General features: G+C 43.2%; 1 protein-coding gene across 2 annotated transcripts in view; it reads left to right on the top strand.

Annotated features, from left to right (window-relative positions):
- LOC132831146 (circularly permutated Ras protein 1-like) overlaps positions 1 to 18,215 on the top strand; it is a 109,458-nt gene that overhangs the window by 36,459 nt on the left and 54,784 nt on the right. For both annotated transcript variants that reach the window (XM_060849145.1, XM_060849146.1), the window contains exon 13: positions 5,940 to 6,067. In XM_060849145.1, coding sequence (XP_060705128.1) covers positions 5,940 to 6,067 — 128 coding nt within the window. The remainder of the gene's footprint in view (positions 1 to 5,939; positions 6,068 to 18,215) is intronic.

The following is an 18,215-nucleotide window of genomic DNA, read 5'->3' as shown; positions in this document are numbered from 1 at the left end:
CCTGCTAAATTAGTTTAAACCCCCCCGAAGAGTGCTAGCAAACCTACCCCCCAGGATATTGGTGCCCTTCTGGTTCAGGTGCAACCCGTCCTGTTTGTACAGGTCCCACCTTCCCCAGAATGCAGTCCAATTGTCCAAATACCTGAAGCCCTCCCTCCTACACCATCCTTGCAGCCACGTGTTCAACTGCACTCTCTCCCTATTCCTTGCCTCTCTGTCACGTGGCACCGGCAACAACCCAGAGATGACGACTCTGTCTGTCCTAGCTTTTAGCTTCCAGCCTAACTCCCTGAGCTCTTGAATGACCTCCCCACCCCTCTTCCTACCTATGTCGTTGGTGCCAATGTGTATCACGACTTTTGGCTGCACACCCTCTCCCTTAAGGATTCTGAAGGCACAGTCCGAGACGTCTTGGACCCTGGCACCCGGGAGGCAACAAACCATCCGAGAGTCTCGCCCATGTCCACAGAACCACCTGTCCGTCCCTCTAACTAGAGACTCTCCTATAACTAGCGCTCTCCTCCTCTCCCCCTTTCCCTTCTGGGTCTCAGAGCCAGACCTCACGCCACAGACCCCGTCACTGCAGCTTACACCTGCAAGGCTGTCCCCCCCAACAGTTTCCAAAGCTGTATACTTATTGTTTAGGGGAACGACCACAGGGGAACCCTGCACTGCCTGCTTCTTCCCCTTCCCACCTCTAACTGTTACCCAGCTACCTCTGTTCTCCGGCGTAACTATGTCCCTGTAGCTTCTATCAATCACCCTCTCAGCCTCTCGAATAATCCTCAGTTCATCCAACTCCAGTTCCAGTTCCCTAATTCGTTCGGTGAGGAGCAGGATCTGACTGCATTTCCTGCAGACGAAGTCAGCAGGAGTATCGGTGGTCACCCCTACCCAAACATCCTGCAGGAGGAACATTCCACTGCCTGCGCTGCCGTGACTGTACACTTTGTCTCCAAAACAAGAACACTGAGTCAATAACACTGAGTCGCTTACCTGTGGACTTTAAAGTTAGGTTAGAGGAGGAGGATGGGAGGGAGGCCCTACGAAGTAGGGCCTGGGGTCTAGAACACACCCACTCAAATACCAATCACTTATCTTCCTGACCAGCTCTGCGCTCCAACCTCACTTCCGCCCAGCTCGCGCCGCTCTCTGCGGTGAAAAACCATCTACAAGGAACAAGTTAGGATTGTGATGAAATCCTCTCCATTTGCCTGGATGGGTGCAGCTCCAACAACACACAAGAAAACTATTCAGGAGAAAGCAGTCAGCTTGATTGGCACTCCATCTACTATCTCCATTCAACATTGATGTGCTGTAGCAGCAACGTTAACAAGCTGAAAAATTTCACCACATCTCCTTCAGACTTTTGTTTTCAAACTTGCAACCTCTGTCACTTAGAATGACAAGCCAACAGATGCTTATGAACACCGTTGCCAGCAATTTCTCCACCACTGTTCCTTCATTGTTGCAGGCTCAGAATCCTGAGGTCCACCTCTCAATATAAAGGAGCAGAATTAGATCATTCACCCCATCATGTCTGCTGATATATTTCTCAACTGTGTCTGTGCTTGTCCCACATGGACTGTTCAAAGGGGCTGCTGGCCATCACCATCTCATAAATGCTATCTTCATCACTGACTTCCGCTTTGAAAACTCTCAGACTTAGGATAAGGGATCAGCCATTTAGAACTAAGATGAGGTGAGATTTCCTCACTTAAAGAATCTCAGAATGCTCAATCCCAGCTGGCCACAGATGCTCCGTCATTGGGTAGGTCCAAGACAGAGATCAATAGATTTTTGGGTAAAGCTACAAACAGTCCCTTAACAAGGTTCCACTATTATACTTCCAGATAGGGTGCCCCAAATTGTCAGTCTCTTGGGTAATGAAGAACAGGTACTTCATTATTCAACTCCCCCTCTTCGGTTGATGACAAGGTTCGTCCCTGGCACAAAATCAGAAATTTCTGGAGAAATGCATCAGATCTGGCAGCGTCTGTGGGAAAAAAAGAAAACCCAACATTTTGGGACCAGCAACCCTCTTCAGAACATGGGGTGCTGATGACTGTGCTTTTTCTCCAAAAATGCTGCCAGACCTGCTAAGTTTATCCAGTAATTTATTTATCAGTTGAAGATTTCCAGCATCCACAGATTTGGTTTTATTATCTCTCGTTATATGGCTTTCTTCTGAACCAAATTAATGTGGGGCATCACGGTGGCTCCGTGATTAGCACTGCTGCCTCACAGCGCCAAGGACCTGGGTTCGATCCCAGCCTTGGATGACTGTCTGTGTGGAGTTTGCACATTCTCCCCGAGTCTGTGTGGGTTTCCTCCGGGTGCTCTGGTTTCCTTCCATAGTCCAAAGGTGTGCAGGTTAGGTGAACTGGCCATGCTAAATTGCCCACAGTGTTCAGGGATGTGTAGGTTAGGTGCATTAGTCAGGGGGGGAATGTAGAATAATATGGGACTGAGTGGGTTATTCTTTGGAGGGTCAGTGTAGACTTGCTGGGACGAAGGGCCTAAAAAAAGGAGCCAATTTTGTAAGACCATAATATAAAGGAGCAGAATTAGATCATTCACCCCATCAAGTCTGCTCATATGTTTCTCAATCCCATTCTCCTGTCTTCTCTCTATACCCTTGATTCCCTTTCTTAAATTAAGAACGTATCTAGATCTGTCTTAAATATACTCAATGACTTGTTCTCCACTGCTCTCTGTTCCAAAGATTCACCATCCTCTGGTGGAAGAAATTCCTTCTCATCTAAGTTCCAAAGGGTTATCCCTTCACTCTGAGGCTGTGCCTTCGGGTCCTAGTCTCTCCTACTAATAAAAACATCTTCTCTACATCTACTCTATCCAGGCCTCTAAGTTCTGTAAGTTTCAGTCAGAACATGGGTTCCTCCAGGTGCTCCAGTTTCCATCCACAATCTAAAGACATGCAGATTAGGTGAATTGGCTGTGCTAAATTACCCATAGTGTTCAGGGATATATAGATTTGGTGCATTAGTCAAGGGAAATGTAAAGTATTAGGGTAGGGGATAGGGTCAGGGTGGGATACTCTTTGGAAAGTCCGTGTGGACTTGTTAAACCAACATGGCCTGTTTCCACACTACAAGGATTCATTGATTCTATGAACCCCCTCATTGTTCTAAATTCCATTGAATACAGAACCAGAATTCTCAATTGCTCCTCATATGACAAGCCCTTCACCAAGGATCATTCCTAAAATCCTCGTCTGGTCCCCTCCAACACCAGCCAATCCTTTCTTAGATAAGAGGCCTGAAACTGCTCTCAATATTCCAAATGTGGTCTCAGTAGAGCCTTATACAGGCTCAACTGTACATCTCTGGTCGTGTATTCTTACTCTCTCAAAATGAATGGTAACATTTCTTTTGTCTTCCTAACAGTCGCCTAAACCTGCATGTTAATCTTAAGAGTATGCTGAACTCATCTCCTAAGTTCATTTGTGTTTCAAATTTCTTACATCTTCTCCATTTAGAAAATAGTAACACCTTTATTGTTCCTGCCAAAGTGCGTAACCTCACACTTTCCCACACTGTATTGCATCTGCCACTTCTTTGCCCACACCCATAGCCTGTTCAAGTTCTTCAGCAGCCTCTCTGCTTCCTCAACACTACTTGTGCTTCCATCTATCTTTGTATCACCTGTAAAATTATCAACAATACCCTCAGTTCCTTCATCCAGATTGTTATAGTTGTCCAAACACAGTTCCCTGTGGAACTCCACTAGTCACCAGCTGCCATTCTGAAAAAGACACCTTGATCCCCATTCTCTGCCTTCTGCCAGTCAGCCAATCCTCTATTCATACCAGAACCTTGTCCCTAACAGATGGGCTGTCATCTTATTTCGCAGCCTCCGAAGCAGCATCTTGTTGAAGGCCTTCTGAAAACCCAAATGGATCACTTCCATAAAATCATAAGACGTAGGAGCAGAAATGAGGCCATTCTGCTCAGCCATTCAATCATGGCTGATAGGTTTCTCAACCCCATTCTACCCATTTCTCCCCATAATCTTTGATCCCCTTAACAAGCAAGAAGCTATCTGTCTCTGTCTTAAATGTAGTCAATGATCTGGCCTCCACAGTCTTCTGTGGGAATGAATTCCATAGATTCACCACTGTCTGGCTGATGGAGTTTCACGTGATCTCCGTTCTAAGAGCCTTCCTTTTACTTTAAGGTTTTGCCCTCGGGTCCTAGTCTCTTCTAATGAAACATCTTTCCAATGTTCACTCTATCCAGGCCTTTCACTATTCTGTACATTTTAATTAAGTCCACCCTCATCCTTCTAAACTCCATTGAGCATAGACCCTGATTCCACATGTTAAGCCTGGGATCATTCCCATGAACCACCTCTGGACCCACTCTCTTCCACTAGCACTGTGTTGTCTAACTTGCTCATTACCTCTTCAGAAGGTTCTAATAAATTTGTCAATCATGACCTCCCCTTGAAGAAGCTGTGCTGACTCAATTCTATTTTACCATGCACTCCAGGTACTCTGCAATCTCCTCCTTAATAATGGGCTTTCAATTGTACTAACAACCGAGATCAGGCTAACTGACCTTTTGTTTCTTACCTGCCTCCCTCCCTTCTTAAACAGAGGGGTTACGTAACAATTTTCCAATCCCCTGGGACCCTGTCTGACTCTAGTGATTCCTGAAAGATCACCAATACCTTCACCAAAATCTCCTCTGTAATCTTTTCAGAACACTGTGGTTGTAGTCATCTGGTCCAGTGATTTATCCCCTCTTTCAGCTTCCCCAACATCATTTCCCTTATTAATGTCACCGTACTCACCTCTGCCACCTGACTCTCTTGAAGTTGTGCAATGCTACAAATGTATTCCACTGTAAAGACTGATGCAAGTATCCAGTTCTTCTGCTATTTCTTTGTTTCCCATTGCTACTTCTCCAGCCTCATCTTCCTATGGCCCAATGTCCACTGTTGCCTCTATCTTACCTTCTTTATAACTAACAGTTTTAACAGTGGGCAGTTATTTGAGAGTTAACTTGTACTAAGTAGGTAGGAAATGGTGTCTCCTGGCTCCATATGCTGGAGACCACCACTATAAATGCTGGAGGAAAGATCACAGAAGCGCTTCACAGGAGACTCCCAAGCACTGAGGATGTCACCTAGACAGGGGACGAAACGTCCGCAACACAAATTCCCAGCTCGGCGAACAGAACCACAACAACGAGCACCCGAGCTACAAATCTTCTCACAAACTTTGAACCTGGCTCCATATACTTGAGATTCTCAGTTGACTCTAAAAGCTTTGGAAAGGTAAGCATTGGTTGGTTCTAAATGCTGGAGATCAAAAAAAGCACCAGTTAATTATAACCTTACTATGAAGCCTCTTCCAAGAATGCCGATCTTGAAAAAGTTCTCCTCTCACATTACTTATGAAGAGCTTATGTCCGAAACATCGAGTCTTCTAATCCTCTGATGCTGCTTGACCGGCTGTGCTTTTCCAGCACCACACTTTCTGACTTGGGTCTAAATGACACAAGTGGATATCAATTAATCCCTGGATGATACTAATCAAGAGCAATAAATTCTGGAGAACATCATTCTGCTGCAGCCATCAGTAATGTGATGTTGTATGTAATGATTTCGGTTTTTGAAACATCTGAACTTCATTTTTTTAACCAAGTAAATAATTGCTGATTGTAGGGAGAATTGTCAAAGAGCCTTCTGTTCTTACCAGTGTCACTTTCACCAGAACAACATTGTAGTCAGGCATGAGTCTCAATACCTGTGTCTTTTTTTGTGGGGACAGATGAGGAAAGTCATGTGGGAGATGTTCTGTTACTGTGAAGGTGATGTAGACTTTCCCTGATTTTTTTTTCATGTAGTATTAACTGCTAATTTTAGCAGTAATTTACAGAGAATTCAGTGATTTTCAATACTTTTTTTTACAGGTTATAATCTGTACGGATGGTCGAGCTAACACCATCTTGGGAAATCTGGAGAACATCAAAGATGATAAGATTTATCAATCCTCGAAGCTTTTCTACAGTCACCTTGCTGAATATGCAATGATGCAGGGGTAAGTACCATTTGTGTACAATAGATCCTACTGCAGTTATGGGCTTACCAGTTACACTGTGCTGATCTGTGTTACAGTCTTCAACTCTGCAGAGTCATCCTCAAGTTGGTAGACATTGATTACTGGCTGCTGCAAGGATCAGTGTGTGGGATCCAGCTGTTCATGATATCTATCAATGATTTAGATGCAGGGGCCAAATGTAATATTTCCAAGTTTGTTAATAAGAAAAAGTTAGGATGGAGTGCCAGTTCTGAAAGTGATGCGAAGAGGCTTCACCATTTATGTGAGTGGGAAAAGACATAGCAGCTGGAATATAATTTAATAAATAACATGGTTACATGTGAGGTGATGCAGTTCGTAAGGAGAATCCAAGGTGCAGTGTATTTCTGCTTTGTTGAGTGTGATTTTCCAACATTCTGAGAGAACGTAACCTTCAGCATATACTCCATTCCAAAACTGCTCATTATGGCATTCAATTGTAATGATCAATTCTGCCCAGCAATAAGGGAGGGGCTTTTCTTCAAGGCTTTTGATAGGTCACTCAGATCAAGTTAGGAGTTACTGAAGAGGAATTCAAACGCAGTCGATGAAGATGTGAAAGAAGGATCACAGTAGCTTCCATGTTAAAGTTAGCTTTGCTGCTGTGCAGGTACCTAACCTACACTGATTCTGTGTTAAAGACTTGCAATGGGGATTGAGAGCAGTTTGAATCCTTTAGAAGTCAGGAGAAGTCCTAGGAATTAATAGACTGCTAACTGGATGAGTAAGGACTCAAAGGAAATTATGAGCAGAAATACTTCAGTGCAGCGAGAAGTGTGGAGGTGGTCACAAAAACCTGCAAACTGTGTTTGTTTGATGCAGCTAAGCAAGATTGGACTATGGGAGAAAAATTCGAGGGGCATGACTACCTCGGCGAATCTAGGTGGCTGTGAAGACCTGAGGTTATATCTGTGAGTGAGATAATTCAGAGTAGGATAGACCTAGCAAAGGAAGGTGATCAACCAGAACAGGAATAGTTGTTGAGGCAGTCCATGATGAAGTGGTTCTTTTGAGGGATATCAGACTGACAGAAGTGAAAAATATTAATCCATTATAAAGCTTACTGCAATTTGATATTCAACCATATCATTAATGTTTGGGGGGATTTTTCTGAGAAATCTGGGGATTTATCTTGATCACCTTTGCTGTCTGTTGTTCATCGTGAGGTGTTCTGTGATGTTCCATTGTCTGTATTCCATATTAATTTTGCTACTAAGAGGACAGATTACTGTCCTAACAGATTACAATATATTGTATATTGATGTTTATTATTGTTTGTTCCAACCCATAGCTGAAAGTGTGTTGCTGGTTAAAGCACAGCAGGTTAGGCAGCATCCAAGGAACAGGAAATTCAACGTTTCGGGCCAGAGCCCTTCATATGTTCCAACCCATAGGTTACAAAGCAGAAAGAGGCTATTCAGTTCATCAATTAAGGCATTAGATAATTATTTGGTTAGGAATAGTATAAAATGAATGGGGAAAAGGCAGAAGATTATTTTGTGCCAGTGATACTCCTTTGATGAGCCATGCAGATACAATGGACCGAATGGCCTCCCTCTGTGCAGTAAAAATTCTGTGATTCTGTATGTTGTTATACTTAATTAGTTAGTTTTGCACTCCACAGTCATAACTTTGACTTACTGTGCACACATGAAAGACACGATTGTTAGCCTGATATCCTGAGTGATCTTATCAATTTGTCCCGATAGCAGAGGATAAAGAATTAAAGTGCTTGGACTAAGGAAAAGGTAAGGGAGGGAGGCAGGTCATACAGGAGTCACCTGTGGCTATCCCCATCTCAAACAAGTATGTTTTTGTGGAAAATTTAGGGGTTGATGGACTCTCGAAAATGTAGCACGGACAGCCAAGTTTCTGGGAATGAGACTGGTTCTAATGTAATGAGGGGTGCATCGGGTTCCAAGCAGTTGATTGTGATAGGGGACTCTCTAGTCAGAGACACAGACAGGTGTTTATGTGGCTGACACCAAGACATAAGATTGGTGTGTTGCCTCCCTGGTGCCAGGATCAAGGATATCTCAGTGCATAATATTCTCAAAGGGGAGAGAGAGACCAACAGGAAGTCGTTGTACAATTGGAACTAACGACACAAGGAAGTCATGATATAGAGGTGCTGGTGTTGGACTGTGGTGGACAAAGTTTAAAAACACAACACCAAGTTATAGTACAGCATGTTTATTTGAGAATACAAGCTATTGTCATGTAGCTAGTGGGGCAGGATTAAAAGATACAGAATTTATAAGGAAAATAATAAAGTGTAATGTAACTGATGTGATGTATTAGACAAACCTCGATTGCTGTTAAGTTTGTAATCATTTAGAGTAGGGAATGAGGTTTTATAGAACATAGAAGGATACAGCGCAGTACAGGCCCTTCGGCCCTCGATGTTACGCCGACCGAATCCTACCTAACCTATACTAGCCCAATAACTTCCAAATGCCTATCCAATGCCCGCTTAAATGACCATAAAGAAGGAGAGTTCACCACTGATACGGGCAGGACATTCCATGAACTCACAACCCGCTGTGTGAAGAATCTACCCCTAACATCTGTCCTATACCTACCACCCCTTAATTTAAAGCTATGTCCCCTAGTAACACCTGACTCCATTAGCGGTAAAAGGTTCTTAGTATCTACCCTATCTAAACCCCTAATCATCTTATACACTTCTATCAGATCTCCCCTAAACCTTCTCTTCTCCAATGAGAACAGCCCCAAGTGCCTCAGCCTTTCCTCATAAGATTTTCCTACCATTCCAGGCAACATCCTGGTAAACCTCCTCTGCACTCGTTCTAAAGCTTCCACATCCTTCCTATAGTATGGCGACCAAAACTGCACACAATACTCCAGATGAGGCCTCACCAGAGTCTTATACAACCGCAACATGACCTCAGGACTCCGGAACTCAATTCCTCTGCCAATAAAGCCCAGTACACCATATGCCTTCCTCACAGCACTATTTACCTCGGTGGCAACTTTCAGAGATCTGTGTACATGGACACCAAGATCCCTCTGCTCATCCACACTACCAAGTAGCCTACCATTAGCCCAGTAATCCATCATCTTGTTATTCCTACCAAAGTGAACGACTTCGCACTTAGCTACATTGAATTCCATTTGCCACATTTCCGCCCAGCTCTGCAACTTACCTATATCCCTCTGTAACCTACCACTTCCTTCCTCACTATCCACAACTCCACCGACTTTTGTGTCATCCGCAAACTTGCTTACCCAGCTTTCAAGTCCTTCCTCTAGATCATTTATAAAGATAACAAAAAGCAATGGTCCCAAAACAGATCCTTGTGGTACACCGCTAGTAACTGCGCTCCAAGATGAACATAATCCATCAACTACTACCCTCTGTCTCCTTCCAGCCAGCCAATTCCTAATCCAAACCTCTAATGTATCCTCAATGCCATACCTCCGTAGTTTTAGCATTAGCCTACCATGGGGAACCTTATCGAACGCCTTACTAAAATCCATATACACAACATCTACTGCTTTACCCTCGTCCACTTCCTTAGTCACCTTCTCAAAGAACTCAATAAGGTTTGTGAGGCACGACCTGCCCTTCACAAAACCATGCTGGCTATCCCTGATCACGTTATTCCTACCCAGATGTTCATAAATCTTATCCCTTACCATTCTCTCTAAGACTTTGCCCACCACTGAAGTCAGACTCACTGGCCTATAGTTACTAGGGCTATCCCTACTCCCTTTCTTGAACAATGGGACCACATTCGCTATCCTCCAGTCCTCTGGTACTATTCCCATTGACAATGACGACATAAAAATCCAGGCCAATGGCTCTGCTATCTCCTCCCTAGCTTCCCATAGGATCCTGGGGTAAATGCCATCAGGCCCAGGAGACTTATCTATATTCATCCTTTCCAATATTCCCAAAACCTCTTCCCTGCATATTTCCAGGGCATCCATTCTAATTATTTGTGATTCCATATTCACATCAGCAACAGTGTCCTGTTCCTGAGTGAATACTGATGAAAAGTACTGATTTAATGTCTCTCCAATCTCCTCCGCCTCCACACACAACTTCCCACTACTATCCTTGACTGGACCGATACCTACCCTAGTCATCCTTTTATTCTTGACATACCTATAGAAAGCCTTTGGGTTTTCCCTAATCCTACCAGCTAAAGACTTTTCATGTCCCCTTCTCGCTTCTCTTAGCTCCCTCTTTAGCTCCTTCCTGGCTACCTTATAACTCTCAATCGCCCCTACTGAACCTTCACGCCTCATCTTTACATATGCCGCCTTCTTCCCTTTCACAAGGGACTCCAATTCCTTACTAAACCACGGCTGCCTCACAAGGCCCTTTACACCATGCCTGACTGGTACATACCTATCGAGGACACGCAGTAGCTGCTCCTTGAACAATCCCCACATCTCATTAGTGTTCTTCCCTTGAAGCCTGTTTTTCCAATCCACACATCCTAAGTCATGCCTCACTGCATCATAATTTCCCTGCCCCCAGCTATAGCTCTTGCCCTGCGGCGCACGATTATCCCTCTCCATCACTAAAGTAAAAGTCACCGAGTTGTGGTCACTGTCCCCGAAGTGCTCACCTACCTCCAAGTCTAACACCTGGCCTGGTTCATTACCTAGAACCAAATCCAATATAGCCTCCCCTCTTGTTGGCCTGTCGACATATTGTGTCAGGAAACCCTCCTGCACACATTGTACAAACACCGACCCATCTAATGAACTCGAGCTATAGCTCTCCCAGTCAATATCTGGGAAGTTAAAGTCCCCCATAACAACCACCCTGCTACCTTCACTCTTTTCCTGAATCATCCTCGCAATATTATCCTCTACTTCTCTAGGACTATTAGGAGGCCTGTAGAAAACACCTAACAGGGTGACCTCACCTTTCCTATTTCTAACCTCAGCCCAAACTACCTCAGATGGCAAGTCCTCTTCCATCGTCCATTCCACTGCTGTGATACTATCTTTGACAAGTAATGCCACGCCTCCCCCTTTTTTACCCCATGTCTGATCCTACTAAAACATTTGAACCCTGGAATGTGCAACAGCCATTCTTGTCCCTGTTCTACCCACGTCTCTGTAATGGCCACAACATCGAAGTCCCAGGTACCAACCCACGCTTGATTTATTAATATGTAAATCCCAGAATTTACTGTCCTTAGATAACTAAAGGTTTTATCCGTATATAAAATTTTAAAAAGTGAAAAACCCTAATGATCCCCTCAGGAGACAGACACTTGATAACAATTGATAGGATAGACTTCATTGTCCAGTACTTCCCGGAAGCCATGTTCTTTGCAGCCTGCAACACATTATCAATGAGGATGAACATCTCACCAAGATCTTCCCTATGCCTCCACTACTCACCTTTAAACTACCGCCAAATTTTAAACAGACCATTGTTCACAACAAAATGCCCAGCCTTTAGGACAATATCAACCACAACACTGTACAACCCTGTCATGACAACTGCAAGGTGTTTCAGAGTATTGACATGGATGTTCCCATTATGTGTGGGGTGACCACACACCACGTGTGCAGCAAATACTCATGTGATTCAGCCAACATTGTCTGTCTCATATGCTGCATGCAAGGATGCCCCAAGACATGGTACATTGGTGAGACCAAGCAGACGCTATGACAACAGATGAATGGACACCGCACAACAATCACCAGACAGGGATATTCCCTCCCAGTCACGGAGCATGTCACATTACAGATGACATCACTCCACTGTTTTCTCTGAATCTGTCTCTCACTCTTGCTGTCACTCACTTTCTCTTTCCTCTCTCTCTCTCTCTTTCTCTCTCTCTCTCTCTCACACACACACACACACACACACACACACACACACACACACACACACACACACACACACACACACACACACACACACACACTCCCCCTCTCACACTCACGCACATATAAGTCTATGCAGTGAATTTATATTTGAAAATTTGTATTTGCCGAAACATTCTATTTTGTAGGCAATCAGTCAGTGTGACATTTCATAAATTCCTATTTTGGAAATAAAGCCAGTCTGAGTCCAGGTTGGGACACAGACTCTAACCTCACATTTTTTAATGTATTGTCTAAGGTGAGATGTCACTTTTTTTAATATACTGATAAAACCTTAAGTTATCTTGGGGCAGTGATTTGAAAGCAGTTTTGGAATTTAAATATTAATCAAAACCCATCTAAGTGATTATAGACTAAACAACCATCTGGGTTTGTCTACTGCATCACATCAGTAGTATGGCACTTCAATCTTTTGCGGTAAATTCTGTGTCCTATGTACCCTACCTCACTAGCTACCTGACGAAGGAGCAGCACTCCGAAAGCTTGTACTTTCAAATAAACCTGTTGGACTACAGCCTGGTGTCTGGGATTTGTAACTTTGACGCAGGGAAGAGAAGAGGATGATATTCTGACGAGAGAATACAGGAAGTTAGGCAGAAGTTTAAAAAGAAAGTCCTTGAGGGTAGTAATATCTGGATTACTCTCGGTGCTACGAGTTAGTGAGGGTAGAATTAGGAGGATAGAGCAGATGAATGCATGGCTGAGGAGCTGGTGCAGGGAGAAGAGTTCACATTTTTAGATCACTGGAATCTTTTTTGAGATAGAAGTGACCTGTATTAGAAGGATGGATTGCACCTGAATTGCAAGGGGATTAATATACTGGTGGGGAGATTTGCTAGGGCTGGTCAGGGGAATTTAAACTAATAAGGAGGTGAGACTTAGGGAGATAGTGAGGCTGATACATTTGGGAAAAGGAACAAGTCAAACAGTCATGGTAGGAGGAATAAAGCAGAGAATGAGGTAGGGCTGATAAATTACTCTGCATTTATTTCAATGCAAGGGGCATAAGAGGGAAGGCAAGTGAACTCAGGACCTGGTTGGGAACATTGGACTGAGCTATCACAGCAATTCCAGAATTATGGCTCAGGTATGGACAGCACAGGCAGCTTAGTGTTCCAAGGTATAGATGCTATAGGAAGGATAGAAAAGGGGACAAGAGAGGAGGGGGAGTGTTGTTTTTGATGAGGGATAACATTACAGCTGTACTTGGGGAGGATATTCCTGGGAATATGTCAGGGAAGATATTTGGGTGAAACTGAGAAATAACAAAGAGATGATCACTTTTGGGATTGTACTATAGAACCCCTCCATTAGTCATCAAGAAATTGAGAAACAAGTTTGTAAGGAGATTTCAGTTATTTGTATGAATATTGGATTGCTATGGTAGGGGATTTTAACTTTGCAAGTATTGACTGGGACTACCAATGTAAGGGCTTGGATGGAGAGGAATCGTTAAGGGTGTTCAGTCCTGATGAAGGGTCATGCCTGAAATGTTGACGCTCCTGTCCCTCAGATGCTTTCTGACCTTTTGTGCTTTTTCAAGCACTGCACCTTATTGACTCTAAGTGCGTGTGAGATTTTTTCTGATTCAGTATGTGGATGGATCTACTAGAGAAGGTGCAAAACTTGACCTAGTCTTAGGAAATAAGGCAGGGCAGCTGATTGAAGTATCAGTGGGGCAGCATTTTAGGACCACCGACCATTATTCTATTAATTTTAAAATAGTAATGGTAAAGGATAGACCAAATCTAAAAGTTAGAGTTCTCAGTTGCAGGAAGTCCAATTTTGATGATATTGGGCAAGAACTTTCAAAAACTGTTTATGGGCAGATGTTTGCAAGTAAAGGAACAGCTGGAAAATTGGAAGCCTTCAAAAACGAGATAACAAGTGTCCAGGGACAGTATGTTGTTGTTAGGGTGAAGGGCAAGGCTGGTAGGTATAGGGAGTGCTGGATGACTAAAGCAATTGAGGGTTTGGTCAAGAAAAAGAAGGAAACATATGTCAGGTGTAGACAGCAGAGATAGAGTGAATCCTTAGAGTATAAAGGTAGTCGAAATATCCTCAAGATGGAAATCAGGAGGGTAAAAAGGGGACAGGAAGTGGTTTTGGCAAAAAGGGTTAAGGAGAATCCAAAGGGATTCTGCAAATACATTAAGGACAAAAGAGTAACTAGGGAGAGAAAAGGGACCCTTAAAGATCAACAAGGCCGCCAGAACCACAGGAGATGGGTGAGATACTAAATGAATATTTTGCATCAGAGTTACAGTGGAGAAAAATATAGAAGATATGGAGCATCGGGAAATAAATAGTGACGTCTTGAAAAATGTCCATGTTATAGAGGAGAAGGTGCTGGACAGCTTAAAGTGCATAAACCTGACCAAGTCGACCCTAAAATTCTGTGGGAAGCTAAGGAAGTGATTGTTGGATCCTTTGCTGAGATGTTTGTATCATCGATAGTCACAAGTGAGATGTCGGAAGAGAGGAGCTTGGCTAATGTGGTGCCACTATTTAAGAAATGGTGGTAAGGAAAGTCAGGGATCTACAGATTGGTGAGCAAGTTGTGAGAGGGAATCCTGAGGTGTGACGATGCTGTCAGTTTAAAAAGATGATTTTGACCTTCAATTTTTTTTAAAGAGAGGTCGTTAGAGACAGACAGAATTGTCTGGAATGACCCTATTTTGACAATTGCAGGGGAGTGGCCAGTACTCCCAGTTCAGGTTTTTTCTAGTTTGGTTTTGGTTTAGCTGCTTCAGCAGATGATCCCTGGCTGACTTTTCTTTCTGAAACCTCCCCTGCATCTAAGAACCTGTGTTGAATTTGCCTTTTGCCAAAGGGTGTATTTATGAGATGGTATGGGAATTTTAACAGCTCCTTAGATAAGTTCCTATGATGGAGGAGCAGGAAAATCGACGTTTCGGGCAGGAGCCCTTCATCAGGAATGATGAAGGCCCCTGACGGAAACTTCGATTTTCTTGGGGCTCAGATGCCGCCTGACCTGTTGTGTTTTTCCAGCACCACCTCTAATCTTGACTCTAATCTCTAGCATCTGCAGTCCTCACTTTCTCCTACATCGAGTCAGTTTAGTTTCCAATTGTTAAGATATTCTAAATTCCATTTTCTTTTGTTCATATTTCAACCGTAGTGTTTAAATAAATTCCATATTGTTTAAAGCCAAGTGGTTTGACCAGCTGCATCAGACCCGGAATATCCACTTCATATCTGCCTTTAAAATAAGAAAAGGTTGGGAACACGCTATCTTAAAATATTTTGGGGGGTGGGGGGGAGCTGCTGTCTGGACTGGTCTATAACAGAGGGATAGATTTACATGCATTTGGAAAAGCAAAGACTAATTAAGGGTAGTCAAAATGGCTTTGTTCATGAAAAACCATGTCTCGCTAACTTACGGTGGAGTTTTTTGAAAAAGTAACGAAGAGAATTGATGAGGGTAGAATGGTGAACATGATCTATATGGACTTCAGTAAGGCATTCAACAAGGTTCTTCACAGAAAATGGGTTAGGTTAGATCACATGGAATACAAGAAGAACCAGCTATTTGGATGCATACCTGTCTCCCAAGATAGAAGACAAAGGGTGATGTTCAAGCATTGACTTTTGGTCTTGAAGTCTGTGACCAGTGGTGTGTCACATGGATTGGTGCTGGGTCCACTGCTTTTCATTATTTATATAAATGATTTGGATGTGAACCCAGGAGGTATGGTTAGTAAGTTTGCAGATGCCACAAAATTGGAGGTGTAGTGGACAGCGAAGAAGGTTACCTCTGATTACAACGGGATCTTGATCAGATGGGCCAGTGGGCTGAGAAGTGGCAGATGGAGTTTAATTTAGATAAATGTGAGGTGCTGCATTTTGGGAATGTAAATCTTAGCAGGACTTATACAGTTAATATTAAGGTCCTAGGGAGTGTTGCTGAACAAAGGGACCTTGGAGTGCAGGTTCATAGTTCCTTGAAAGTGGAGTGGTAGGTAGATAGGATAGTGAAGAAGGCTTTTGGTATGCTTTCCTTTATTCTCATAGTATTGAGTATAGGAGTTGGGAGGTCACGTTGCAGCTGTACAGGACATTGGTTAAGCACTTTTGGAATATTGCGTGCAATTCTGGACTCCTTCCTATCGGAAGGATGTTGTGAAACTTGAAAGAGTTCAGAAAAGATTTACAAGGATGTTGCCAGGGTTGGTGGATTTGAGCTATAGGGAGAGGTTGAATAGGCTAGAGCTGTTTTTCCCTAGAGCATCGGAGACTATGGGGTGACGTTATAGAGGTTTATAAAATCATGAGGGGGGTAGGTAGGATAAATAGACAAAGGCTTTTCTTTGGCATGGGGGAGTCCAGAACTAGAGGGCATAGGTTTAGGGTGAGAGGGGAAAGATATAAAAGAGACCTAAGGGGCAACTTTTTCACGCAGAGGGTGATACGTGTATGGAATGAGCTGCCAGAAAATATGGTGGAGGCTGGTACAATTGCACCATGTAAAAAGGCATCTGGATGGGTATATGAATAGGAAGGGTTTGGAGGATTATGGGCCGGGTGCTGGCAGGAGGGACTAGATTGGGTTGAGATATCTGGTCGTCATGGGCAAGTTGGACCAAAGGGTCTGTTTCCATGCTGCACATCTCTCTGATGTTATGACTCTGAATGTTGTTAATGTACCCGCCTCAACCAATTTGGCTGGCAGTTCATTCCATATGCGTACCATACTCTGTGTTAAAAAGGTTGCCTCTCAAGTTCCCTTTAATTCTTTCTCCTCTTACCTTAAACTGATGCCCTCTAGTCCTCAAATCCCCAACCATGGGAAGCTTATTTTCATATTTCTCACACCATCCTCCACAATCCCCCCGACCAGCTCTTTTGTTTTGCTGATGTTAAGGGAGAGATTGTTACCAAGCACATTCTCTCTCTTTCCTTTATTCTGTCTCTTCATTGTTTGACGTTCAGCCCACAATTGTTGGCGAACTTGTAGATGGAGGTAGGACAGGATTTGGCCACATAGTCTTGGGTGTACATGGATTAAAATAGGGTCTGAGTGTGCATCCTTGAGGGGTGCCAGTGTTGAGGATGATCTGTGGAGGTTAATTTAGTTGGAATTATGGTATTGAAGGTGCTTCATAAATGATTGGGAAATTCAAATATATGGAGTATATCATCTTCAAACTATCCGCAGTGAAATCGAAAAGCTGAGGCCACAGTGAAAATTTTCAAATGGATCTTTAAAGGTATCAAGCAAAGTGAGCACAGACTTATACAAAGTACTCTTGTGAGTGGAGTAATGCACTTGCTAAAGATATGGAATGTAGCCCAGCCTAATTATTCTTTAGTTATGATCACTCCTCAAACTAATGCCAGAAGTAGTATGAGGTGGGAGTGATGGAATCAAGGCAAAGCGGCAATTTCATTTTGATGCAACTGCTGAGTCATTGCCAGAACTGAGCATTAAAGAGCCAGTCTGCAAGCTAAAGTTCAATGTTGTCAACAAGACTGGGGCTGCATGGCAATATTGGGACCTGTGTGGAGCAGCCAGCACCTGAATCACATGAAAGGAATGTAAATAACTAGATTTTTGGTTACAACTGTAACATACATGTAGCACTAGGGGAGCTGTTGCTTTACTGCATTCACTGAGCCTCATTCCTGATGAAGGGCTTTTGCTCAAAGCGTCGATTCTCCTGCTCCTCAGATGCTGCCTGACCTGCTGTGCTTTTCCAGCACCACACTTTCAACTCTGTTGCTTCACTGCAGTCGGTGGATTGGGATGAACTGATTTTGCCTCCCACACAATGAACATCCATCCCACAGGTTCACTGTTTTCCAGCGATGTAAATGAATCAATAAATAGCAATCCCTAAAAAAACAACAATCCCCAGTGAAGAAACATTAGGCTAGGATTGATTTGATACCTGAGGAATGGCCAACGAGATTTGACCCATATAAAGACTTTGTAAACAATGCATGTGCAGAGACTGATGAAAATGGGACTGACTAGAGTTAATATGTTTTTGCTAATGAATGGTCATTCTCTTTGTGATCATGCATATTGCATAACTTGCAGTTGTAAATGATAGTGCATGCTACCCTTTTTAAGAAAAGGGGAATGTTTGCAGAAATGCAATTAGATTTAGAGTATTGATTGATTTGCCATAATTATGTGACCTCAACTTCTCCCATAAGTGTAAATATGTGTAATTTGTGGTTATCATTAGATATGTGACTTGAA

Source organism: Hemiscyllium ocellatum, chromosome 33 (assembly GCF_020745735.1).
Source record: "Hemiscyllium ocellatum isolate sHemOce1 chromosome 33, sHemOce1.pat.X.cur, whole genome shotgun sequence".
Classification (NCBI taxonomy): Eukaryota; Metazoa; Chordata; class Chondrichthyes; order Orectolobiformes; family Hemiscylliidae; genus Hemiscyllium; species Hemiscyllium ocellatum.
The sequence above is the reverse complement of the archived record's forward strand: the minus strand, read 5'-3'. Positions and strand labels throughout refer to the sequence as shown.